Below are 24,752 nucleotides of genomic sequence, written 5' to 3' on the forward strand. Positions count from 1 at the left end.
CGGATACCGACTACGGAACGGAGCAGTTGTCAGCCACCTCCTGTACATGGATGACATCAAGCTGTATGCCAAGAGTGAACGAGACATCGATTCACTGATCCACACTACCAGGCTATACAGCAATGACATTGGAATGTCGTTCGGACTGGAGAAGTGTAGTCGGATGGTAACAAAGAGAGGGAAGGTAGTCAGAACTGAGGGGATTGAACTACCAGAAGGCAACATTGCAGACATAGAGGACAGTTACAAGTACCTGGGGATCCCGCAGGCAAATGGGAACCATGAAGAGGCCGCTAGAAAGGCTGCAACCACCAAGTACCTGCAGAGGGTCAGGCAAGTCCTGAGGAGTCAGCTGAATGGTAAGAACAAGATCCGGGCCATCAACACGTACGCCCTGCCCGTGATCAGGTACCCTGCTGGGGTAATAGGCTGGCCAAAGGAGGAGATAGAAGCCACTGACATAAAGACAAGAAAGCTCCTGACCATGCATGGAGGGTTTCACCCCAAGTCCAGCACCCTGAGGCTGTACGCTAAGCGGAAGGAAGGGGGCCGGGGACTGGTGAGTGTCAGCACCACAGTCCAGGATGAGACAACGAACATCCAAGAATACATTAGGAAGATGGCCCCAACTGACCGAGTGCTCAGTGAATACCTCAGGCAGCAGAAACCCAAGAAAGAGGAGGGAGACGAGGAACCATCATGGAAGGACAGGCCCCTGCACGGTATGTACCACCGGCAGATAGAGGAGGTGGCTGATATCCAGAAATCCTACCAGTGGCTGGACAAAGCTGGACTGAAAGACAGCACAGAGGCACTAATCATGGCAGCACAAGAACAAGCTCTGAGTACAAGATCCATAGAGGCTGGGGTCTATCACACCAGGCAAGACCCCAGGTGCAGGCTGTGTAAAGATGCCCCAGAGACAATCCAGCACATAACAGCAGGGTGCAAGATGCTAGCAGGCAAGGCATACATGGAACGCCATAACCAAGTGGCCGGCATAGTGTACAGGAACATCTGTGCCGAGTATAACCTAGAAGTCCCGAGGTCAAAATGGGAGATGCCCCCAAGGGTGGTGGAGAATGACCGAGCTAAGATCCTGTGGGACTTCCAGATACAGACGGACAAAATGGTGGTGGCTAACCAACCGGACATAGTGGTGGTAGACAAACAGAAGAAGACGGCCGTAGTGATCGATGTAGCGGTTCCGAATGACAGCAATATCAGGAAGAAGGAACACGAGAAGCTGGAGAAATACCAAGGGCTCAGAGAAGAGCTCGAGAGGATGTGGAGGGTGAAGGTAACGGTGGTCCCCGTGGTAATCGGAGCACTAGGTGCGGTGACTCCCAAGCTAGGCGAGTGGCTCCAGCAGATCCCGGGAATAACATCGGAGATCTCTGTCCAGAAGAGCGCAGTCCTGGGAACAGCTAAGATACTGCGCAGGACCCTCAAGCTCCCAGGCCTCTGGTAGAGGACCCGAGCTTGAAGGATAAACCGCCCGCAGGGGGCGTGCTGGGTGTTATATATATATATATATATATATATATATATATATATATATATATATACACATATATATATATATACACACACACACACACACACACATATATATACACACACACACACACACACACACACATATACACACACACACACATATATATATATATATATATATATATATATACACATATACATATGTATATATATATATATATATATATATATACATATGTATATGTGTGTATATATGTATGTATATATATATATATATATATATATATATATATATATATATATATATATATATATATATGCACATTTCACTGTTTTCTAATTGCACAGTCCTGAATCTTTTGGAGAAAATACTAGCATCTAACCTTATAGTTAATTAAAAATACATAAGAGTCCACATAAATATGAAAAATAAAGCTTTCCACAAGGAAACCTGGATGCCGGGGTTGAGTAATGTATCCTAAGTTATAATCTATGATGAGTACAGTGGGATTTCAGGGCGAAGCTTGAAATTAAATTGGCCTTCCTATCCTGCATGGGTAGAAATACCTCCGCAAAAGTCCTGAGATGCCAGAAAATGATGAATTCTATCAGTCACTAAGAAGTGCCATGGTGTAAGAGACAATTTTCCATTACTGAAGTGGCAACAGATTTCAGCTTTGAATGGGGAGGGGGCCAAAACGTGTTCATGTAGTGCTATGTAAGGGCTTATCTGACTGACAGCTGAGTGTGTCAGGACTTAAGGCAAGATTGTGAAATGTGCTATAGGCCAAAACCTGAGTGCACCAGATAGGAAAAAAATCACATGTGCTGGCTGTTTAAGTAGTAAAACAACAGAGGAACAATTCAGAGCTGTACCATTACAACCTTTACAGTAAGTGTAATGTCTGGTAGCGATGACAATCTGTGTCATTCCATTTTTGTGTCGATGAACGTCTTAAATAATGTAACTAGGTCTAAACAGAGCTGTGTATATTTTGTATCACTGTGATGGTTTGCTAATCATATAAAAGCATGATACAGCGAACCGAGAAAAGCAGATGAAAAGAGTCTTTCTTTCTTCGGCAGATTGAACTGTTTAGATAAACAATTCTTCAAACATGATCTTCTGCTATGAAGTACAATGACAGCTGTGACCGAGATAAAGAATACAACTTCTAATCACATTGTGTCTGTCTCTGTGAATGTGCTCAACCTTTTTAAGCATGGTAAATAAAAAAGGATTAATCTTCTTTTCTACAACTGCTCCTTTTGTTTTTTCGTGCCTCTGCATTGTTTATTCAACCACTGTCACTGATAGCTTAACAAGTTTTGCCCATGTTCCGAGCTGGCAGCTAATTAGGAAGCAGTTTGCCAGATTACTTGGATTAAACACAATCAGCAGCAGGCCGTAGAAATGTCGAGCAGGCGAGGCCGCTGATAAATAAGATTCAAGGTAAAACAAATAAAAAAGTCATATCGCAAATATTACTGGATTTTGCTTTAAATCTGTGCTTGGCTTGTGATTTACCACCAATCTCTGGCCTGAATTAGATATTGTAGAATTAATTTCCACTTGGGAGACAAGAACACTTATGTTCTTAGCGGTAGCTGCTAGTTTTGTGCTTCTCTAGACAAAGTTAAAAAAGTTTTGCCTCTAGGCTACATCAGGTAGTGCAGCAGATTGAGAACAAATGGTACTAATACTACTACCGCAAATAAAAAAATGTATAGGTCACCCCAGGGATGTTTTCTTTGTTTTTTATTTTTGTTCTACTCCCCCGGGAGGTCAGAGGTCAGCTATGGAACAGCAGCCCTTGAGCCAGCTGTGGTTCGGTCTTTTGAGATATTAATTAAATCAGATTCTTGAAAAAGAAATTACAGCATTAGACGTCTATAACAGAACTACAATGCTAACCCTGCTATGTGCCAAGGCAGGGGGACGGTTTCGAGATTGCTTGATGGAAGCTGCGTGGATATTAGCATATGGCTGATTTATGGATTTATATTTTAAAAACGTTCCACAGAAAGATCAAGAACATATTCTCACGAGGTTTGTTTGTGTTTGGGGATCCATCTATGGATTTAAGGTTGGGTTAACATTGTGCGTCTACAAATATGTAACATGACCGACTGATGTCTGAACTCTTCATGAACACCTTGACCATGTTTGTATGTCTTTTTTTGCTAGCTATGCATAATGCATTGCTTCTATGACAAAGTGACAGTGGAGAGTAGATTTCCCTATCAAAGTGGTTTTATGTGACATAAAATTTTAATGCACACTTGCCAGTTAATGAGAAAAAACAAAGAAAACAGAAGAAAAAAAACATTTTCTGTCACTATAGACGACATTCAAGCATGATACCAGTTATGTACTTTTAATGGAATACATGAGCATCTCATAAGTTCTTTATGGATTTTATGCCTTTTGCTTTAAACCACCAACAAAAGTCAAAATGTATAATTTATGATTTGCTCTTAGCATGAAAGCTCCATGTCAAATGTCTTGCATGTGGACTGCGGATTGGCTATCTTAAAATAGTAAAATATTCAGAAAACGATAGCACTCCGTGGCTTTGTGTGTCTTGACTTTGGTTGGTGCTTATATAACAAGATGTCAAGAAATGTCAACACCATGTATCTGTCAGCCTCTGCCAGTTTTACATCAGATTTTCCCCAAACATTAAGGTTAAGGAATCAGTCATTCCTCATCCCATAACCGGCATTCCACAACTGTGTGTACAAATTAGGAGACAGAAGTCTGTTGCCAGGACACAGATGGACAGACTCACTGAAAAGGAACAAAAAGAGATAATAAAACAAAGATATCTCACCTGTAAAGCCAAGGGGACATTTGCAGGAGTACTGAGGGGGAGATGTTGGCTGATTTGTTGCAATGCATGTTGCCCCATTCAAACAGCTGTTTGGCTTTATCTGACAGGCATCACCCACATATTGACAATATTCTCCAACCCAACCCCGGGCACAAACACACTGCAGGAATGCAGAAAATTATTCATAAGATCAGTAATATAGTAGAGTATACATCAATCTATAATAAAATGTATCATACAGAGCACACTGTATTAGAGAGAAATCATTGAATCGTGCACATTTTGAGCCTGGAGATGAATGAACAAATCACAGCTTCAAATAAATTTCAGTTCACCAAAAATTACTTCGAGAGATATTAAAGATGGTTTAATTGGCTTTGAGACGTTTTCAACCAAGATTTCTACCATCACCACGATATAATGGAGATTAATATAATTTTTGACAGTCAGAACTCAGTGAACAGCTTTAAATAAAAATTCATAGTACTTTTTTTTTTTTTTTTTTTTTTGCCTTTTCATTAACGCAAATTCAATTACGCAGTTGTGAAGACTAAAATCCTGGATAGACAATAAGAAAAATCTGATCCAAATAAGCTAAAACAGGGTTTCACTCTAAATGTGCACCTCAGATGTTTCTTTGTCACAAACACGAGGTGTTACAAAGAGAAAAAACACAAACACTACTCTCTATATCTAGCATTAAAATGATTTTTATGTTATCTCTAGTTGTGCATATGGAGCTTCTACACGACACACTAACCATTTTATTACTACCCACAGTAAATATTTATTCACATTCAAACCCTAAAAGTCACAAAAATATAAGAAAACATTAAAAGAAAAACTTGCACTTGCACTTAGCAACAATTTTTGACTATCTCTGACCAAACGTGCACCAACATAAAGCATGTAAAAGTAGATCGTAGATAAAGAACCCTATCAGTGGTCTAATGGAACAAGACTGATGGAGAATAATTAGGAGCTATGGGGCATTACAGAGCACTCTCAGGTGTTGTAAAAAATGCAGACATTTGAGAAGACTGAGAAACTGGGAGGCAAATTAGACCCGGACCTGTCAGTCTGAACAAAGCTTCCACATATACACCAGGATTTAATGACTTAGAATTGGATTACTGCTTTCTGTAGTCATAGAACTACCACTGATGTTTCTGTAATTCTCTTTGTATTTCACTGTCATATAGACAACATTAGAAAACCCCCCAAACATTTAAACATGTCTAAACCAGGTCTTATCTCTGTATTTGTACTGCATGTACTTTATATTCAGGGACAACTGTAAGAACATCACGCAATAGTTGCCATTCTGAAGCATTCATCATTACAATCGATCCAGTGCATAACTGTTGCATCATTAAAGCAGATTTTATAGTCTAAAAATGAATACTTGCTAACAAAAAAGCCACACACCAAACAGATTCACAGGAAGGTCAACATGCTCAAATTTCTGAAAAGTGCAAAAGGTTACAATACACCATTTAGATCAATATTACTCTGGAAATGATCAAATGCAATAACGAAGAGTGGACCACTCCCATGTTTTTATCACAAAAAAGATTTTTAAAAATCTTACTACCGAAACAGAACATTTATTTTATGAATCCTAACAACACTTATGAATGAGTTCACGCTGCGTCGACTCTGTATGCATCATGAGTCATATTTCGTGGGCTTTATTGCATTTCATTATGACTGAAACCTTGAATTACTTACCTGATATCCGCCAATTACACTCAAGCACAATCCCTCATTTAGGCAGCTGATATTGAGCAGACTGCAGTAGTCAATTATTTCTTCACAATTCTTCCCAGAAAACCCACTCAGACATCTGTTGAGAGGCGGTCAGTGTCATCAAAATCAATTCACCTTGAGCTTTAAGCACTAACAAGCAATGCTGTGTTGTTTCTTTATACGAGATTTCTGGGATTCTAATTCAGTTTTCCGCATGAGCTGATTCTGATAAAGACAGGGGCGTGTCGCTAATCAGGTTAGCATTTTTTACCCATTTTCTGAAATGCTTAGCGATGTTAGCGTATCATACCAAATCAAGCTCTAATGTGAATCAAATTAACTATACTGTATAATATGCCAAATATACACTTCCCTATATTTGTATTATATTTGGTTCTTATTTAGTCAAATTTCTTGTGTGAGAGTTGTTATCTGATAAACAAATTAAACCAGTTTATCTGTTTTGTGGTCTGGTACAGTTTAATATCTGGATATCTTGAAAGATGGCAGAAATGAATGGCATGAAATGGAAACGTTTTCATAGGAAAAGCATTTAAGTCTCTGTTTCAACTCTCAACAATGACTTCCTGGAGCTTTTAAAACCGCTTTAAATCCTCCTCACATCAAAAGGTGGAAAAAAAAAATCACATTTTTATTCATTCTCAGAGGGAGACACATTCATAAGAAACGCGAATCATCTTCAAGAAGAGACTCTGATGTTCCTATTATTAGATCTCCCTCTTACCTGCAGATGTAATCATTTCCCCTGGACACACAGGTGGAATTGTTCAAACATGGTGATGGACTACACAGGCTGTTCTGCCTCTTGCACGCTGTGGCCGCACTACCATCTGCACAGACACATTCAGAGCCCTGCATGGGAGAAGCAATACAACCTAGATCACCTGCAAGCCTGGGATAGGACGCTTAAATTACACAAAAGGTACATTCGATTTCCAAGTGTAGGAACACGGAACATTATCAATAAAAGAGCAAATCACTGTAGTGATAAAAATGGGCCTTCATTGAGTCACAGTTATATTTGCTACAGACTTCTACACTTTCATTAAATATAATCTAAATAAATAATTGGTTTTACATTTGTTTTAATATGGTTTTTAGATATGAGAGGCTAACAAATGTTAATGTTCTTGTAATTCAAAGTTAAACAGATTATGCTTCTAGGAAAAAATATATATGTCAAGCAGCAGCAATAATGTGCATTATGTTGATAAATGTCCTCTTTACTCTTCTCTGCTCAGGTATCCTTAGGTGGGTCTCGAAAATGTGTAGTGCACTTGGCAAACTGTAATGAACAAAACAAAGGTCGTAGAGAAAGACAATTAGACCACTGCTGTATTTTCCCCAGAGTATCCTCTAGAGCATTAGAAACACTACCACCTCTGCAAAATGTATGAGTATACTAGCATTTCCCGTGAAAGGTGCAAATTGCAGCAGGCATCCAATTACAAAAAGGTTCTGATGAGAGCCATTTCAAACTGGCACTTAAATATGGACTGGGTCATTCAATCAAAATGTTAGAGAAAGCAGACACCCTTTCCCACAGCTCTTCTTCACCGGGAAATATTAATTGCTCCCGGAGCTTTTAGAATGAAGGCATTTGATCTCGCTTCAAGACACTATTAATTTTCATGTGCCATTTCTTGTTTACGTCCCACTGAGGGAAAACAAATAAGGGAAATAAAGTCCTCACGCGATCCCCTGCAGTGCACATTTGTTCCTCCTGACATGGGTACGACTTGCAATCGAAGTTAACTCGAGATTCGCAGTAGAGGCCCGCAAATCGTTCCGGACAATGGCAAACAAATCCTGTGGGACTCTCTTCACATGTACCACCATTTCTACATGGATTTGGGTCACAGGAGGCTTTCCTCTTCTCACACGGTGGGCCTGCAAAACCAGCAAAATAGATTACTGCACTTTTATTTAGAAACTATACTGCGTCTACTGGCGTTCTTAGCATAGCATGAATTTAACTATTCTGTATACTCTTGAATCTCAAATATTAAACATGGAAATTAACAAGCATGGAATGACTTCAAAGAATTTTCACACCAGAAATGAAATGCAGACGTGATTTAGAATCCAAGAATGAAGGGGTGACTGACAGGTTTAATCATTTACACAGGGTAGTGGCATGTGTAGGGCCATTTCCCGGCACTATGCATGCATAACATTAAAAATGGTAAATAAATGGTAAATGGCCTGCATTTGTATAGCGCTTTACTTAGTCCCTAAGGACCCCAAAGCGCTTTACACTACATTCAGTCATCCACCAATTCACACACACATTCACACACTGTAAAAAGATGCTCCCACAAATAAACTTGATGCAAGACCGACTGTACACAGAGTCACCGCGTCTTGTTATTCTGTTGATTTACTATCCTAAATTGGTAGGATGATGTTCCCACCAAAGTCAAAACAATGAGTCAAAAGTAAAACTCTCAAGTTATTCAGATATGAAAAATCACAAACTAGCAGTATAATAACAGCTGTCACTTGAGTTGTTTAACTCTACTTGTAGTTTACAGCAGTCTTGTGTCTGTACAGAGTGAAATAATTATTTTATATCATATTCGCCTCAGGGAAACCAAACCTGCAGCGCCAAACACAAATTATTGGGAACTCTTCACCTAAAAATCAATTTTTTTCCCCTGAAAGCTATAAAGATGGAGTGGATTGCATTGCCTCCTCTTGTTTTTTTTTTTCCGTTTAGCCCGCATGATGGAGAACTGCCTCAGTCTCAGGGTAATATGCTTCCTGCTGTGTGTGTGTATTTAAATTTGTGCTTGTGCCATACAGCGCCGCTGCCATCCCATTAAATCAGGCCACACAGCACACACAGCATAAACAGGAAAAATAGTTGTTTGATAACACTGTAAAAAGCCTCACTAGTAATATAATTAAATGTGGGATAAACCCGAGCTAATTAAAAGCAGTCTGGTTTTTATGAGAATAAAAAATGTGAGGAAAATATCTGGTCTGTGATTATTCCTGACAGTTTCTCCATGTTTGTGTATGTGGGTTATGCCACATAGGTTTGTAATTTTATTATTATTGTTGTTTTATTTATTATTATTCATTTTTATTATTTTTATTTTCTTTGTTTATTGCAGTTTTTTCAACATTTTGTGATATGCCGATTATTGAAATAACACATATTGTGATTTATCACCTTTTTTCACCTGCAATTTATACCCTCAAAGTTAAACTATGACAATATCTGTGTTATTCAATAAGATAAGACTATGGAACTTATTATTACTTTTTCTTATGTTGTTGCTGCAAACCTGACATAAATGGTACCATTATATGGAATGGGGTGATGTTCACAGTTAAATGTAATATTTAAAAAAAAAAATACAGCATTTACCTGTAATATACTGCTTAAAATTACATATCTGTTGCTGTCTATATAGGCAGAAGTTCACATTTAACAAAAAATCATATTTTACTATTACATTTGTGCTCAGCAACCTTCCTGTTTTATTGAATTATAACCAGAATACAACCAGCTGGCAGCCAAAGATTGATTCAGACTGATGGCAACATGTTAGGAATATGCCTACATTTATAAATTAGATGGCAATTATTTACAAAACTTCAGTCAGCGATTGCAGTCAGTCAAAGTCAGACTGCGACTGTTTGTAGACAGGTTCCTTCCTATCAGGCGTCCCAGTGTGTTGGATGATTTTTTTTGTGTTCGTTTGTTTTTGGTTGCTGTGATTTAATCGAAGTTTGCTCAGCTAACGTTACCTCAGGATGGTGGCGCATGAGATGAACCCTGTAGTTCGCAGTATTTTCAGAGTATTTTAACTTATTTAATTAAATATCTATATTTAGTGCCCTTGTATCAATATAATATTGTCACACAAAATCTCACAGTAAACTGCTGTATCGATTTTTATTAACGCATGGTAAATGTCCTGGAACAGTTTTATACTACAGCTCAAATACTATTTTATTTTTATTCTCATATTTCACTGTTCTCATTTTATTTTTTATTTTTTAAAAAGTATACAAGTTTATTCATTAAATTCTGCTGTATTATTAAAAATTTTTATGCGCACAACACAGTGTTATTTTTTTTTTATTATTTATACATCATTTGATATACACCAAATTAAAGTTAACACAGATTTTTAACTGATAAACATGCATTTTACTAAGTAGTGAGCGCCACAGCTTTCAGCATATTGTAAGCATTTTCTTAGATAAAGTAACTTTGACCTAAGCTCTAGCCAGCAGTTTAATTTCACAACTGTGAACTTAACCAGGGACAAAGTAATGCTGCAGTGATATTGTGCACAAAGGATAAAATTAGACTGAAATCACTGCAAGGTCAAGGTGAATAAATTTTGATGTTATTCCCTTGTGAGGTTTTTTTTTTTCCTTTCTCACATGACACCTACACATTTATCTTTCTAGTGACTTCTTTTTTTTGCATATTTTCTTTAATCCCCCTGCTGATACAAGTGCTCATGTCCCAGAGGCTCCTCCTAGCCTCCTCTGTGGGCATCAATCTTACTGTACCCAACTTCAGAGTTTGCTTTTTGCTTCAGCTCATTTTACATCAGAAATTGAGTTTTCAAAACTGGTCCACTCAAAGCTGCACCTCTACAAACTGCTTTCCTGTAGAATTTCCATCTCTCATATGTATTAATGAAGCATAATAATGATAATTCCCTCTGTAAAATGCTAACAATGTTAGTTAACACCGACGATGGTTTATATATTTATTACAGTCATTTACATTTGTGCGCTCATCTAAAACACCATTGTTTCTGCAGTGACTTTGAATTGCATCCATCTAATATGCATAAAACACCAGCATGTCAATGCCTAATTAAAACAGTTTAACAAGGCTAATGACTGCATATATACACCAAATTAAACTTACAAAACCTGGCTTTATTACCAACAAGATTAAAGAAACAATTAACACCATATTCCAAATGAAAATGGTCTTATAAAGATGGTAATACTTAACAACAAATGCCCTAGAGGTAGAGTAGAAGACAGTCAAATCAAAAGAAAATCTCATTTGAAACATCCCATGAGTTTGGCTCATTATTCTCTGCGCATAGACTTTGGCCTGTGAGGGCAGCCAGCACTGGAGCAGCCACTAACTTCCACTTGATTAATGAGCCAACTGCAGCAGGGAGGTAAAGGAAGCACGAGCTCTACAGAACTCCCAAGAAGCTGATGGGACACCAAGACACCATGACTGTGCGAAAGCACCCAGTGGAGTCTGCTTATTTGAGGGAGCAGCAGCAATTAAAGCCAATTACAAGAAGCTGCAAAAGCAGTCAGAGCATGTAAGTCCACAATTTGTTTCTGATGGAAATTATAGGAATTATCTATTTGACTTCAAACAAGGGCAGATGTTTTCTTTAATAGGGCCAACTATTTGGTTTTAACAAATGTAAGTAGCTGGTGATCATTATACTGTCATCACTGACAGCTTGGGTTAAAAGGCTTGCAAAATGCTTCTTTTACATGAAACAAAACAAAACAAGAGCAAAAAACAGCTAACACAAAAATCATTTGACTCTTTTTTTCCCCACTAGTTTCACTCCTAATGCTGTAGTTAGAGAAAAAAGTTACATTTCAAAGAGCAATTCAGACTTGAATAAAAGGAAAATATGATAAAGTTCATGTGAACCAAATTTAACATACAGTCTAGTCCACCGGTGTTGCATTAAGGAACTAACATAAGTATAATGTCCTCTACCTGATCGAAAATATTCAGTATTCAATTCAGCAGGTATCTGGCATTCACTACCAACAAGGGGATGAAATGACTTTTTTTTTCTCCTTCTTTTGTATGGCCTTAATAATCTCTTGTTATAAAGAAAAAAGAATATGCCAAACAGTACTGGAAGTAACCTTGAAACAACATCTCTAAAATAATAAGCTGAAAGCATGGGCTGGACTCAAAAGGCGAAGCTGTGACACTTCAAGAATGCTGCCAGGACAAATTGTGCTCCAAACAAAACAATGAATCAATGTGAAAAGCCACTTGGAGATTTTACTCCAGAAAGTTCATTGCAGGCTTGATTTTTACAGCAGAGAGTGATATCGAGGGCAGCCCGAAGAGCATCTAGGTCTTGTAACCATTTGTGTGTGATAACGATTGACCCGACTATACAAAAATACAGCGGATGAGACTAAATAATGAGCGAATCACTAATGTGCCATACATCTTCGCCACAGCAAAAGTCCCACTCAGCGCCTATACATGAGCGTCCAGCACTGTCTCTGAAGTGGATGGTCTTGGCTGGGAGTGAAAAATGTGTCACAATGCTCTTTGATTTGCTTTTGTAAGTGATTCTTAGAGACGGGGATCAGCTACTTTAACCCTAAGCCTAAATATAATATAACCATGCAATTTGTCTCTGTGAATATGAGCAGAGCAGAAGAAAAGTGATGGATTTCCACATAACTATATCCAGTTCTCAGATGTATATTAATGTGTATCAACTTTACATCACGTGTTGTTTCTGTTGTGACCGAAAAAAGTGACGCGTTCGTTTTATCCTGAACTTGGAAGCCTGATGTGTGCCACCTGTAAAAGGCAATTATAAATACTATCATAAATGGGACTTATTCTTCAAATAACGAGCACTGAATAACATTCATTTTTATCTTTGCGCTCTCAGCAGAAACAATACACTATAAATTACATTTTACCTGATTGCCGTAAACCTTTATTTTATTAACTCCGGCATGCTCCGTTAGCTAGCAGTATAGCCCAGGCCCTTTAGAGCGGCACATCACTGGTTGTAATATGAGGTATTTGATTTGAAGTGGCCCCTTCATATATTATGATGACAAATATAACATCGAGTGGGATCAAGTTTATAGCCCACAAGGAAATGCTGATCTTTTTATGATTTATGATGATTTGAAGATAGCCCTCCTGTTTGAGGGAAATTACATGGTTCTGGGAGGTGAGGGAAAAACACTTTCCATTGTGCTTTGTATACAGAATTGCAGTAAACTGTGTGATTTGCTTGGTAGTGATTAAAACTGTGACATGCTGTTTAAAGAGCAGCTCTTCATTGTTACTGAGCCAGACAGTCCATCTACGTTATATAAACAGCCTTCTAAAATAAGAGATGCTTACCAGAGAAACCATTGTCACAGATGCATTTGAAGGATGCAGGTGATATTTGAAGGCATGTCCCATTTTCACAGATGCTGTCACAGTTTGCTTTCCCAATGATTTCAGAGCAGTTAACCCCTAAAACAAACAGCCCATTAGATGATTATTCACAGAGGACCAGGCACAGAAAAAAACAGTAGATGAGCAGAATCAAGTTTGCTTGCATGCACGGAGGTCTAATGCCTTTGATTTTAATTTTGTTAAAGAAAAAAAGTCATTACTGTAGATAATTCAGCAAGGAGCTTAAAAAAGGAAGTCATCTGGAATGCAAGCAATGTAAAAATTTATTCTGTTTGCATTACATGAGTGTGTCGGAGGGTTATGGTGAAAAACATTAACTTGATGTGTTCAATAAATCCATAATTGAGAAGCTGCTTTTACGTTCTTTCAGCACATGAGTACGTCTCTCAGAAACACTTCTTCTACAAACTTTGATTTTGTAGCAAATGCAACATGTTACAGCCACAAGTGATGTATAGGACTATTTTTAGATGCTCTGACCAAGCCCTTATTCAAACAATTACGAGAACTCATTAAATGGGATCAGTGACATTTGTGCTCACCTGTAAAATGTGGAGGACACAGACACTTATATGTTCTGTAGTGTGGATCTGTCGATCCATTGCTCAAACAGACTCCTTTGTTTTCACAGGGGTTATCCAAACAAGCATCAAACTTTTCACAAAACCTCCCGGAATACTTGTGGTGACATCGACAGTGGAATGCACTCTCTCCGACTCCTGTTTGACAGACACCGTTCCCCGAACAAAGTCGAAGCATCGGGGAGCTCCGACAAAGTTGGGTTTTAACTGTGACGTTCAGCCTCAAACCTAGCGTGCACAGCTGCGTGTCTCCTTCGTGCAGCGCAATAAAATAACGGTGACCCGGCATGAGCCACCTGGCATCGACTTGCTCTCTTTCATTTATGTTGTGAGGGAAGAGAAACTGATCTTCTCTCTGTCCTGTTGCAGAACAGCTTTCAAAGTTCTCTTTTGACACATTTAGGAGGTTGATGCCATATGACTTGAGTGTTTCATCAGCAGACATCAGCAGTTTGTCTCCATGTTGTAGCTGAAGTGGGCATATCTGTGGGAAGTTGAAAGGCTGCTCACTTGACTCGTCTCCCTGCTGGGAATCCCAACACTCAGAAACACTCCTGCAGATGTTCCCTATTAGAGTCCAATTCATTTGGATGGTGTTTTTTTTAAGGTGCCATTCGGTTGAAGGTTGCCTGTTGCAAAGGATTTGGCAGTGGATCATATGAATGGCCACAAAAATGAGACTCACGTGAAACAATGACGATCTCATGTCTCCTCTTTCTCTGTATTTAATCCAAATCAGTTTGGGACTTTTAAGAACGACTTTATGTGATGCTTTACTCCAAAGTCCACCAGAGTAGCAATCGCCTGAAGAAAACAAAGAGATTTTTTAAAATATGTTTTACGGCTACACACTGTTGCTGCTTAAAACTTTACCCAGAGCACTAGAAGTGACTGAGCCCATGCTGTTATTATGAAGATTTCATTTTACAATAACACCACAGACCTATGGTTTCTGCGAGGGTAGCAGGAACTGTTATAATCATATGCAGTGCTGCTGACCACCAAGTGTGTCACAGCAGCCTCAGCCTCCCGGAGGTTTCTACAGAGAGTGACAATGTCAGATAAAATATTCTCTCTCCCCTGCTGGTGCCTGATACCTCAGTGTCAGGCAGCGAGATGAGTTAAAGCAGACAGCATTGTCTTCCTCCCTCAGGCCTTTTTCATACGTGTGCGCCAGATAAAACAACAAAGTAGAGAAGCCTCGCTGCAAGAAGAACTCTGCTTCTTGATCAGCTCACAAGGGCTGATATGAATAACTGCATGGCGATAAGTAATAAAACGCTGAATATGGAACACCAATATCAATAGAAGAGGGAGTGATAAAATGAATGAGATTGCAAGTATTGTCTTGGGGGTTCTGTGGGGACCCAGAAGACTTCATTTACACGAGATGAAGATGACTATTGTGTTTCACCGAACAAATTGGAAACCTGTCAGCTGATTTGTGAGAAAAAAATATTGAATTAAAATTTTAATAAAAGAAGACAAAATGTGGGATAGGTTTAGTGATTGCAGAATAATAATTACCAGCACCTGTGCAATGGCCATTTACATGTAGTTATTCGTTTTTCAATTAACTTTTATTTAAAGTTCAGTATTTTTACATTGACAATGAATCAAAGGAGATTAGATATGAAAGGATTCATTCATAGCAACAGAGCATCCCTTTATTTTTTCAGCATTTTGATGTTTTCTATCTGGTGCGAGCGGTGCTGGTGAAGAGCCAGTCCTGCTTCAGTGCCTTTGGAGAATAAGCCTACACTTCAAAAAGTATGAAACCCGTACATTAGAGTTCTATAGCAGAAGTTGTGGTCATTGTGTGTGGGGAGAAAATGTGACAGATGTGATCCTTCTCCATAGTTACAGTAGTTCCAATTTTGGGTCCGGCAATTTCGTGGTGGCAAAAAAAGTGGCCAGACAGACAGGACACTGATGCGTTGTAAAAAGATGTCATTTTGGCAGTCTGTTGGTTTTAGTGTAAAAGCACCAAAAAACACATGATTGAGATTCTTGCCAGAATATTGTAACTATACTGTAAAACAAAGCACCTCACAAACGTCTCATAATTATAAAACAGGAGAAAAGAAATCAATGAATGTCATTATGAGATAATAGAAAAAGCTCTTAAAAAACTCAATATAAGTATCCATTATTATTATTATTATTATTATTATTATATATTCAAAGAAATTTAATTTGTACATTAAACCTTTTTTTTTTTTTTTGAAAAAGAAAGACTTTGAGCAGATCTGTTTACATAATATGCCAGGAATCTTGAGCTGCTACTGGAACTAATGATTCAAGTTCTTCTAAAAGCAAGTTTTAGGTATTTACTTGGAAGTTATTATAATACACAAAGGAATCCTGGTTCGAGACTGGATGGAGACACAAATCCCTAAAAGGGTTGGGTCAGGAAGTGAATAAGCAAGTTGCCAAAAGTTTTCATCTAAATTACCTTTAAATGGCCACTGGGACAAAAAACACAACAACGGACATATAGACTCATCAGTCAATCTGATTTAAAAATTGCTTTAAAAAGGGTAATTTTAAAAAAGCTTTTCCCCCCCGGAATCAATGGCAGCCAACCAACAGGTACAGAAGCAGGACCTCCTGTAAATTGAAAACAAGCAGAAATAAAGCACGTGTTCTACCATGGAAAATGTCTTGAGAACCCAGATTGGTGCCACTGCAATAAAATCAAAACAATTGCCATTGCAAAATATTCTTTTCTTTTGACATTTTTCCATTGTTACATTTATTAATATAACCACAGTAGGAACAAAACTCTAATCCACAATTACGTTTAATCCTTGATTAGATGAAACTGTGGATTTGGAGAATCGTCAAGCCTGCTGCTCTTGGCTTACAGGTTGTAAAAGTATGTTAAGCATCCCTGTCGCATGCCTACAATGTTTCAAAAGACATGTGAAGATATGGAATTTCTTATATTGGTTTTAAAAAAGTGGCTAACAAACAACTTTAATGGGTTACAGACTAAAAAACATCAAACAAATTAAAAAAAAAAATGAAAACATGATAACAAAATTGTCAATAAAATTGGAAATCAGAGTTTTACATAGATAGTACAATACAAAAGTACAGAGTAAACCCTAAACTCTTTACAATTTGATTCCATGGAGTCAAACTTTCTTTCATTTTTAAAGTGGTCTGGAGAAACAGCTTTCCAGGCTTCTTAATGATCCTTTAAAGGTTTTCTTTGGACATTGGCTGCTTCATTCATTACAGTCCTGTGCTGTGATGAATCTAAATTTTTTTAAAAATTGGTTCAAATCAAAATCAATATATACTGGAGAGGTACAAGAGTGAGTGCCACCTGTAAAACACATTGGTTCTGTCGTGGTTTGGTTTGGCTACATGTCCACCAGTGGTGTTTGGGATGGAATTATGAATACCGAAAAGAACCATCAGATTTCAATATCCACCATAAAGCATATTTAAAGCCTCTGATTAGCAGCAGCTTTGTTTTTCAGCATGGCAATGCTCTCAAACACACTGCCAGTGCAGAACAAAAGGCAGCTGACATCCAAAGAGTTCTGAGTTTCCTTTAAAAACTATTCCTGAAGACTACCTGTACTTAAAGAAATTACAAAAAAGCCTAAGAGAGTTAATAAAATTGGTCGAAATACTGACTTTCAAATTCCTTAGAATTGTACAAACTCTTTTTTTGCCTTATATAAAGAGTACTGTAAATTATCCACAACAACCCTGAAACTACCAAAAACAGCACAACACCAGAATCTAATACTGTGTCACTGTAAGGTGTTTTTGTCTATTAGTAGTAGCACAGTAGTGGCAGCTATGTTTACTGCTATCAGTCGCCTGTAACCAGTAATGTGATTTAGGCAAGAGGTCAGGATGTACTGTATACTCTGAATCGAAATTGGACTTTCACAGTATCAGCTACAATTCAATAATGCACTGCATAATGCTGTATGCTGCAGTACACTTGTTTATATCTCAACTACCACATAATAACAAGACCCAGGTCACCCCAACAGCCTCACCATGAATTGTCCCAAAGTTGGAGTGAAATGAAGACCACCTTATACCACCATGCATGTGGCAGTAAATTGACAACATCAACAAGCAGAATGAGTAAAAAGATAACAGAAGGCACACTAAGGCCAGGAAAGACTATCTATTTGCCACATTTCCACTGGAATTCAGAAAGAATACATTAAGCAAGTAAACCGAACGGTTGTAATCAGCACATTTGTTTCAATACCAAATTACTATCATAACTCATAATACATTGAGAAGCTGTTTAAACCATAGGTCTCTGCGCAGTTAACTTCATTTAAACTCTAAATGACATTTATCCATCTTGATCTTGACCAAATCTGATTCGAAATCCATCTAAAATTGCATTCGATACTCATTCATACTTCCACGCCAATCTATAGTGTTTGGCGTCCACTTAAATAAACAGACCAGAAAGTTCTCTTCGGATATTAAGAGGCCTTAAAGGTATTGATCAATTAGGATTAAACTGTGGGCCACACAGTGAAATGGTTCAGCTAATAAGGGCCATGGGGTCAGAAGCAAGGTAATGCTTGTGGGGGTCAACTAATTGTCTCAAACAGCCTCCTGCTATTATTGCACCTCAGTTCACTCCACAATTTAGGATGCCAATCACGCAGGTGTGTAGAGGGCAATGGATCAAGGGAGCTGTGTAAATCCTCGCTTGACTGATGACTGAGAGAGACATGAGGAGGACACAACGAATTATCGCATCATACTGGTAGGTTACATGTCAATTGCTGTCTCTCACAGGTTACAATAGCTGATACGGAGATTGAAAGAAAATTAATCGACAAAATATTTTCATAATCAGCTCCCTTTGTTCTTAAATAAATGGTTTAGGCAACTTAAATGTGAAGATTACCAAATGAAGGACATTTTCCCCAATTAATGTCACTTTCTTGACCAAATGACTCAAGAAAGAGATCAGGAGCTTACTCGGTAATAAATAGTCAACACAGCGCTGTAGGTTAGATGAAGATAGGTTAGATGAACTGGATCAAAGAGGACATTTGACATAACAAAGCTTAGTTTGATCAGAAACTAGGCCACATCTGAAAACATTTGCTAACTTGCCAACTAATGAGAAAGATTACATTTTCTTGTTTTCTTCACAAGTAGCAAAGTTTGGCTCATTAAGCTGTCAGCACGATGCACAGACAGTGATGAAGATGGTGGTTAGTGACTGAGGCACAATTGCTAGTTACAGTACAATGGCACTTCTGCAAGAACGAGGACGCACAGGTGTAAGTTGAGGCAAACATTGTTGAGATAAATAGTGTAAGCGTCCTTGTATATGGTAATTTCTCATTATCATTTCCTCAGAACTTTTCACAGCCTGGCAGCTGCAGTGAGTGAATGCTGATGGTGTTTGCTATTGTGCTGTATTGAGTGTATTTTTTGCTTTTTTCCCCCTCGCTGCATAGGGACTGGAGATGACTTATCGGAAGTTTATATTTGTACGGCATATTAAATTAAATTGAATTAAATTAGAATTCAAGTTGTAAGCCTCCTACATTGATTAAATCTGCTGCTGTTCTGTCATAACATGTCCCTCAGGATCATCGTAACAAAGAAAGGGTCTTTTGCAACTCTCTGTGCCACAGTGAATCTGCTGAAATGATTAAATCAGAAGGCGAAAAAAAATCATCTCTCAATTTATCGCCACACATGAGGTATGCGATGAGATGAACTTCATGACCGGCATTACAGACTCGTAGGCTTTTATCAACTTGACAATATTTGGTAGAGCATCATTTGTCATCAGCATACCAATTCATTCTAAAAGCTTCCTGAGTGAACAACACAAAACAAAACAAAAAAAACAACAGAAAAAATCTGGAACAGATATTTTACCTGAGAAAGTCTGACTGTGAAGTAAACACAGACTTTAAAGCAGCTGGCACAGAACTCATTTCTCTGTCCACTCACTGTTAAATTCACTTTTGTCAACACTGTGGTGATGGATTTGGTAGATGTTGTCCCATTTCAGAGTAGGAAAGTAGCAGAAAAAGGTCAACTGCCACCATCATTAAGTGGGTTCGAACACAGACCGGCTCGTGAACATATTTACAAAGCCAAAACACTTCAGCTACATTTAATAATAATAAGAAGAAGAAAAGGAGCTTTGGTTATTATTTATAACCTTCAAACTGATACAAATCAGCTTTATTACTATATCAGCAGCGGGATGTCTCTGAAACAGCAGTGAACCACCAGCAGGCTACTGGCCACAGCCGCTGCTGGACTGATCGTTTGTGCTCCCTGGGTAGATGTGTGGATCGCCACTAATCACCTATAACAATGATGAGCATCCAGGCCTAAAGCCCCCTGAAAATTAGCCCGTACATCAATTTTCTTACTCTAAATGAAGTGATTGATGCCAAAGGCAAAACCAATTTTCACTCAAATTTCAGGTCTGTTTCCTGAATCATGTAAAGTAATACTGAGAAGACAAGTCATACAGTTCTGGCCTTTATCTTATAGAAGTGCATAGGAAATTAAACTTCACAGACACCTAGTTTTTTTGTTCTTTCTTTACTCTCTAAAACCTTAAACAACATTTGAAAGAAGCAAAACTGCAGAATGTTTTCAAGTCTGTAATATCTCAAACCATGGGTTAAATTAGGCCAAAGCCAGCAGGACAACAGCTTTGCCAGCTTGAAATGAATTGCTCTTTTTTTGTTTGTTTTAGGCACTACCTTTATCAGTCACCAGCCCCCCTGTATAGTCTACAGTGTTTCCTGTTTATTTGGGGCTCTGGAGGAGAACCTCAATAAGTTAAGGCTGTGAGTTTTTGTTTGTTTGTAACACTTGTGCAGTGCTTTGGGGATTTGCAGTATATACACTTTCTGCCACGCAGAGCCCTAAGAGCTCTGCATGAAGGAAATACTGCAGGCACGTCTGTGAGGCAGCTTGGTTATCATGATCCAGAATATGTGGCACACCTGCAGACCAGAAAATTGCTTTGGAGAGTTTCGTTTATTTAGTTATTTTTATCCATAGTTTTTCTTGTTTGTTCTGAGTCACCTATATAGAGCTTGTGGCATGCTAATGTTAGGTGTGGATGCTGGAGGTCAAGCAAAAATCTCTTCTCCATCTCCACCAACTCTTCTCTTAAAAACTTCACACGAGTGTACAGTATACCTAAGACAGTGTATTTTCCCCTAAACAACATATTTGTGTTTTAAATCTTATACAACGAATAGTTTCATGTTTATCAGTTTTTTAATCACCAGAAAAACATGTTTTGGTTTCATTTGACCTAAATAGGCAAGTTGTTGTGCAAGTTGTCCATGCCATGAGCACACCAAACCATACAGAGCTAATAAACTCATCTTTAACCTAGAGAAAGTATCATTCATAACTTACAAAAAAGGGTTTTTTATTTTATTTCCACTTCACCTCAATACTTCTTAAATGAACTTGGGACCCAGAAAAGCCAATTGCCTTCTGAATCTTGCTCATATGCAGTTCAACTGGTTTTAACTCGTTATAGCTGATATCTGTGCGGCTATATACTGTTAACTGCCAGTATAGTTTTTATTAGCACTGCTGAGCCAGCCAGGGATTTCCACTAGAGTCACTTAAGGTTTTAATGTGATTCTCCTGTTCGGTATTGGTTTTGACACTGTGCCCTGTGCACACAGATTCCATGAAACTTTTAATATAATCCCATGTAGATGATGAAATCCCCAAATTCTTTGCAATTTTAAAATAGAAAAGAAACTCTTACGTTGTTGAAATATTTGCTCGTGAAATTTTTCTTTAGTGCGAGGGGGAAAAACACAAAAAAAACTGAGTTCTTACATTGAATATATTGTTTATTTTTTAATTAAATGTGGGTTTACTATTTGTGGGTTTACAGCGAAGCATCTGCCTTCATCTCACTCTATCCCTAGCATCCTGCTCTGTCACAACAACCCTCTGCATGTCCTCCTTCGCTACCTTCATCAAATTCCTCTGTGGTCTTCCTCTTTTCCTGCTGCCTAACAGCTACATATTCCACATCCCTTGTCCAGTAAATCCACTATCCCAGACTATCTCAGCCTTGTCCCTCTTTTTCTCCAAAGTGCTCGACCTCAGCTATCCCTCTGATACTCTCATTTCTAATCCTGTCCACTCTGGTAATTCCCAGCTTATTGCATTTATTGATCATTTGTTTATTCCTGTTACATCTATTTAAAAATCTTTTTTTTAACTTTTTGATTTAGATCCCATTTGCACGTGGATCCAAAATGTACCATAACCGGTGATTTGTGGACAATTTTCATAACTACGTGACTCACTTGAACTAAAATAAAAATGTGTGTTGCTAAAGTTAGCCAGCTTTAACAAGTGGCGCATGTCTTACTATTTTCCCCCCATGGTGATGTCACATTTTGATTACTGAGCACCTCAGGGTGTGCTGGATGACATTATACAAAAAACCTTTTTGGTTCAACACCGGTCATAAGTAATTTCTCCTAATTTAAAGACATTGATTTTTTTTTTTTACACTAACAACAACAACAACAACAATAATAATAATAACTGTGCACACTACTACAACCTATATCTGTCTTAAGAGTTTGAGAAGTTTTAAAAAGTTATTATAATGCAAAGATGAAAGAGGCTACGTCAACAAGATTGAACTACAGCTTAGCATTAAATGTAGCTAACGCGTCCCTCTGCCCCCATCCTGCAAATGCTAGGCCCAGGATTTACTATGGACGGCTAATCTTACTAGTAGGGAGTACACATGGACCATCTGCTGCATGCAGAAACGGTGCAGCAGACACCACTCTGCTGACTTGCAATTAACGCCGTTTCATCGTCTGTGCCGGTGGGATATATGCTCACCATTAAGTTGCAAAGGTGTTCCGCCCTGGGACGGTGACTTGTACCATCATTCTGGAGAATTTGCTAGTCAGAGGTGAGATGTGTATCTCCGTGGGGAATAAGACAGCTGAGCCGTCTAAGCGACACCGGGGGAAACACGTTGCTAAGGAAATGTGATCAGAAGCTGAGGGCTGAAGGCGTGCCTGTCTGCTGAGGAGATGGCCCTCTGTGGCAGGTCAGGGCGGGGATACGGGGCTGCTTGATTGATTATTTAATTAGGCTTAACAAAATATTCATTAGCGAGGCGAGTCATTATCTTGTGTAAACAATTGAACCTCTCCTACAAAATGAAAATGGTTTTTATATAGCCTATTACCTGAGAGGTGAAAAAAAAATTGACTGCGGTCTCTCAAAGCCTAGCTATAATTGATCCTCTGCAGGTCTGGATTAGGAACGCGTTTAATAAGAACTAAAACTCCAAAACTGTTGTTTTGTGCATCTGGTTGCCTAGCAGGCTAAATGAATTACTGTAGCACTTTGTCATGCATGCGCTACTCCAATTGCTTGGGCTGATGTGAAGATTACACTAGACTATCATAATGCAACAATTCAGAATGTGAATAGCTTTATCAGCTTTTAATTTTTGCACCGGATTATTGGGAACATTTTTTAGGAAATGCATTTCCTTTCTTGATGAGAGTTAGAGGAAGATTGATTTCATGTGGAGCTTTTGATTAGTATTTGCATAATGAAAAGAAGCAACAACGGCTATAGCCTGGCCTGTCCGCACTACTGAACAGTTTCTATCATCGCCTCTGTTCAGTGCACATCAACTGCTTCAGGAGTGGTTATGTGTGTCTGTGTCTGTGTGCAGCAACTTCCTGGAATTGCCACTATTGGCCGGAAGTCAGTGGGAAAACTCCTCAAGGGTACATTTGGTACCATTTCACATCTCACTTCTTTTTTTACATCCTCTTCGATCTAACGCTCACAGAAACACGCGCACATAAGCAGCAGGGGGTACATCCATAGTGGTATTGTGTTTATATCATATTTAATATTTATTTGCAGAGGGAATGTTTTGACAGCTTGTGTGTGATTTTGTTTTTCATTTTTCCTTCAATGACCTACATCCTGCTTGCTGTACAGGTATATTCACACCACAGAGCCATACTGCAATCAGTCTTCTGCTGGTTGTTGCTGAAAACAGTATAAGCAAGGGGTTAAGTGCCTTGCTCCAGGGCATTTTGGCAGTGGCTGCTGAGGGAGAAAGGAGAGTGTTTGCCATTTTACATTCCAACCCTGATTCCTCCAGCTGGCCAGTGACTCTCCATCCATTAGCTTGTCACTGATTTATTTCTGTTCTCTGACCAGGAAACATACCCGCGTCCCAATAAATACAATGTAGTTCCTCAAAGATCGTCCTCTGTTATTTACATTGGCACCAAGGCGTTGCTGATGTTACCAATTATGGTGATGAGTTTTATGCAATGGGAAATAGTGTTGCAATATCTGGGACTGCAGAAAACTGCAAACTACTTTTTTTTTCTAGCAATAGAAACAATTAAAACAACATTTTTGTTATTATTTCCCCATGTCATTTTATTGCAGTAATAAAGAGAACATGTATTTGACCCATTTCTAAGCTCCACTGAGAAATTGAGGGAGATGACAGATATTTTCATAAAGGTCACCCTCTTCTCTTTCACCTTACTTTTCTTGATGGTTTGCTCACAGTAGTATTCTCAGCACACTTCACTCCTTGCAAGCTGCTTCTGTGGTGTGTCCTCCACACTCCTCCTCTGCTAGCCACAGGCTTTTGCCCTACAGAAGCTCTTCAGATCATCACATCAGTAGTCAGTTTCAAGTAATTTCAGGATCAATTTTTAAAATGGCTGTTCTTATCAAAATACATCAGTGTGAAGCACATATCTGACCTTAAGAGTTGACATATTCTATCTCCTATGCTTATCTTGGTGAAAGACACTTAAGTTCTCGAATTTGGTTTGCTTC

General features: G+C 38.5%; 1 protein-coding gene across 1 annotated transcript in view; it reads right to left on the reverse strand.

The window, feature by feature from the left end:
- The window catches only part of eys (EGF-like photoreceptor maintenance factor), a 178,593-nt gene extending 155,711 nt beyond the window's left edge, over window positions 1-22,882 (reverse strand). The window contains exons 1-7 of the mRNA XM_085297088.1: window positions 22,761-22,882; window positions 13,839-14,681; window positions 13,237-13,353; window positions 7,798-7,994; window positions 6,829-6,956; window positions 6,066-6,180; window positions 4,335-4,494 (exon numbers count right to left, since the gene is read on the reverse strand). Of these exons, the coding sequence (XP_085153214.1) occupies window positions 4,335-4,494; window positions 6,066-6,180; window positions 6,829-6,956; window positions 7,798-7,994; window positions 13,237-13,353; window positions 13,839-14,583 (1,462 nt within the window). The 5' untranslated portion in view covers window positions 14,584-14,681; window positions 22,761-22,882. The remainder of the gene's footprint in view (window positions 1-4,334; window positions 4,495-6,065; window positions 6,181-6,828; window positions 6,957-7,797; window positions 7,995-13,236; window positions 13,354-13,838; window positions 14,682-22,760) is intronic.
- Window positions 22,883-24,752: the final 1,870 nt, after the last annotated feature.

The sequence above is a fragment of the Mchenga conophoros genome, linkage group LG13, assembly GCF_057382185.1.
Source record: "Mchenga conophoros isolate Kocher_MC1m ecotype Shallow Benthic linkage group LG13, M_conophoros_male_GT1.1, whole genome shotgun sequence".
Lineage (NCBI taxonomy): Eukaryota > Metazoa > Chordata > Actinopteri > Cichliformes > Cichlidae > Mchenga > Mchenga conophoros.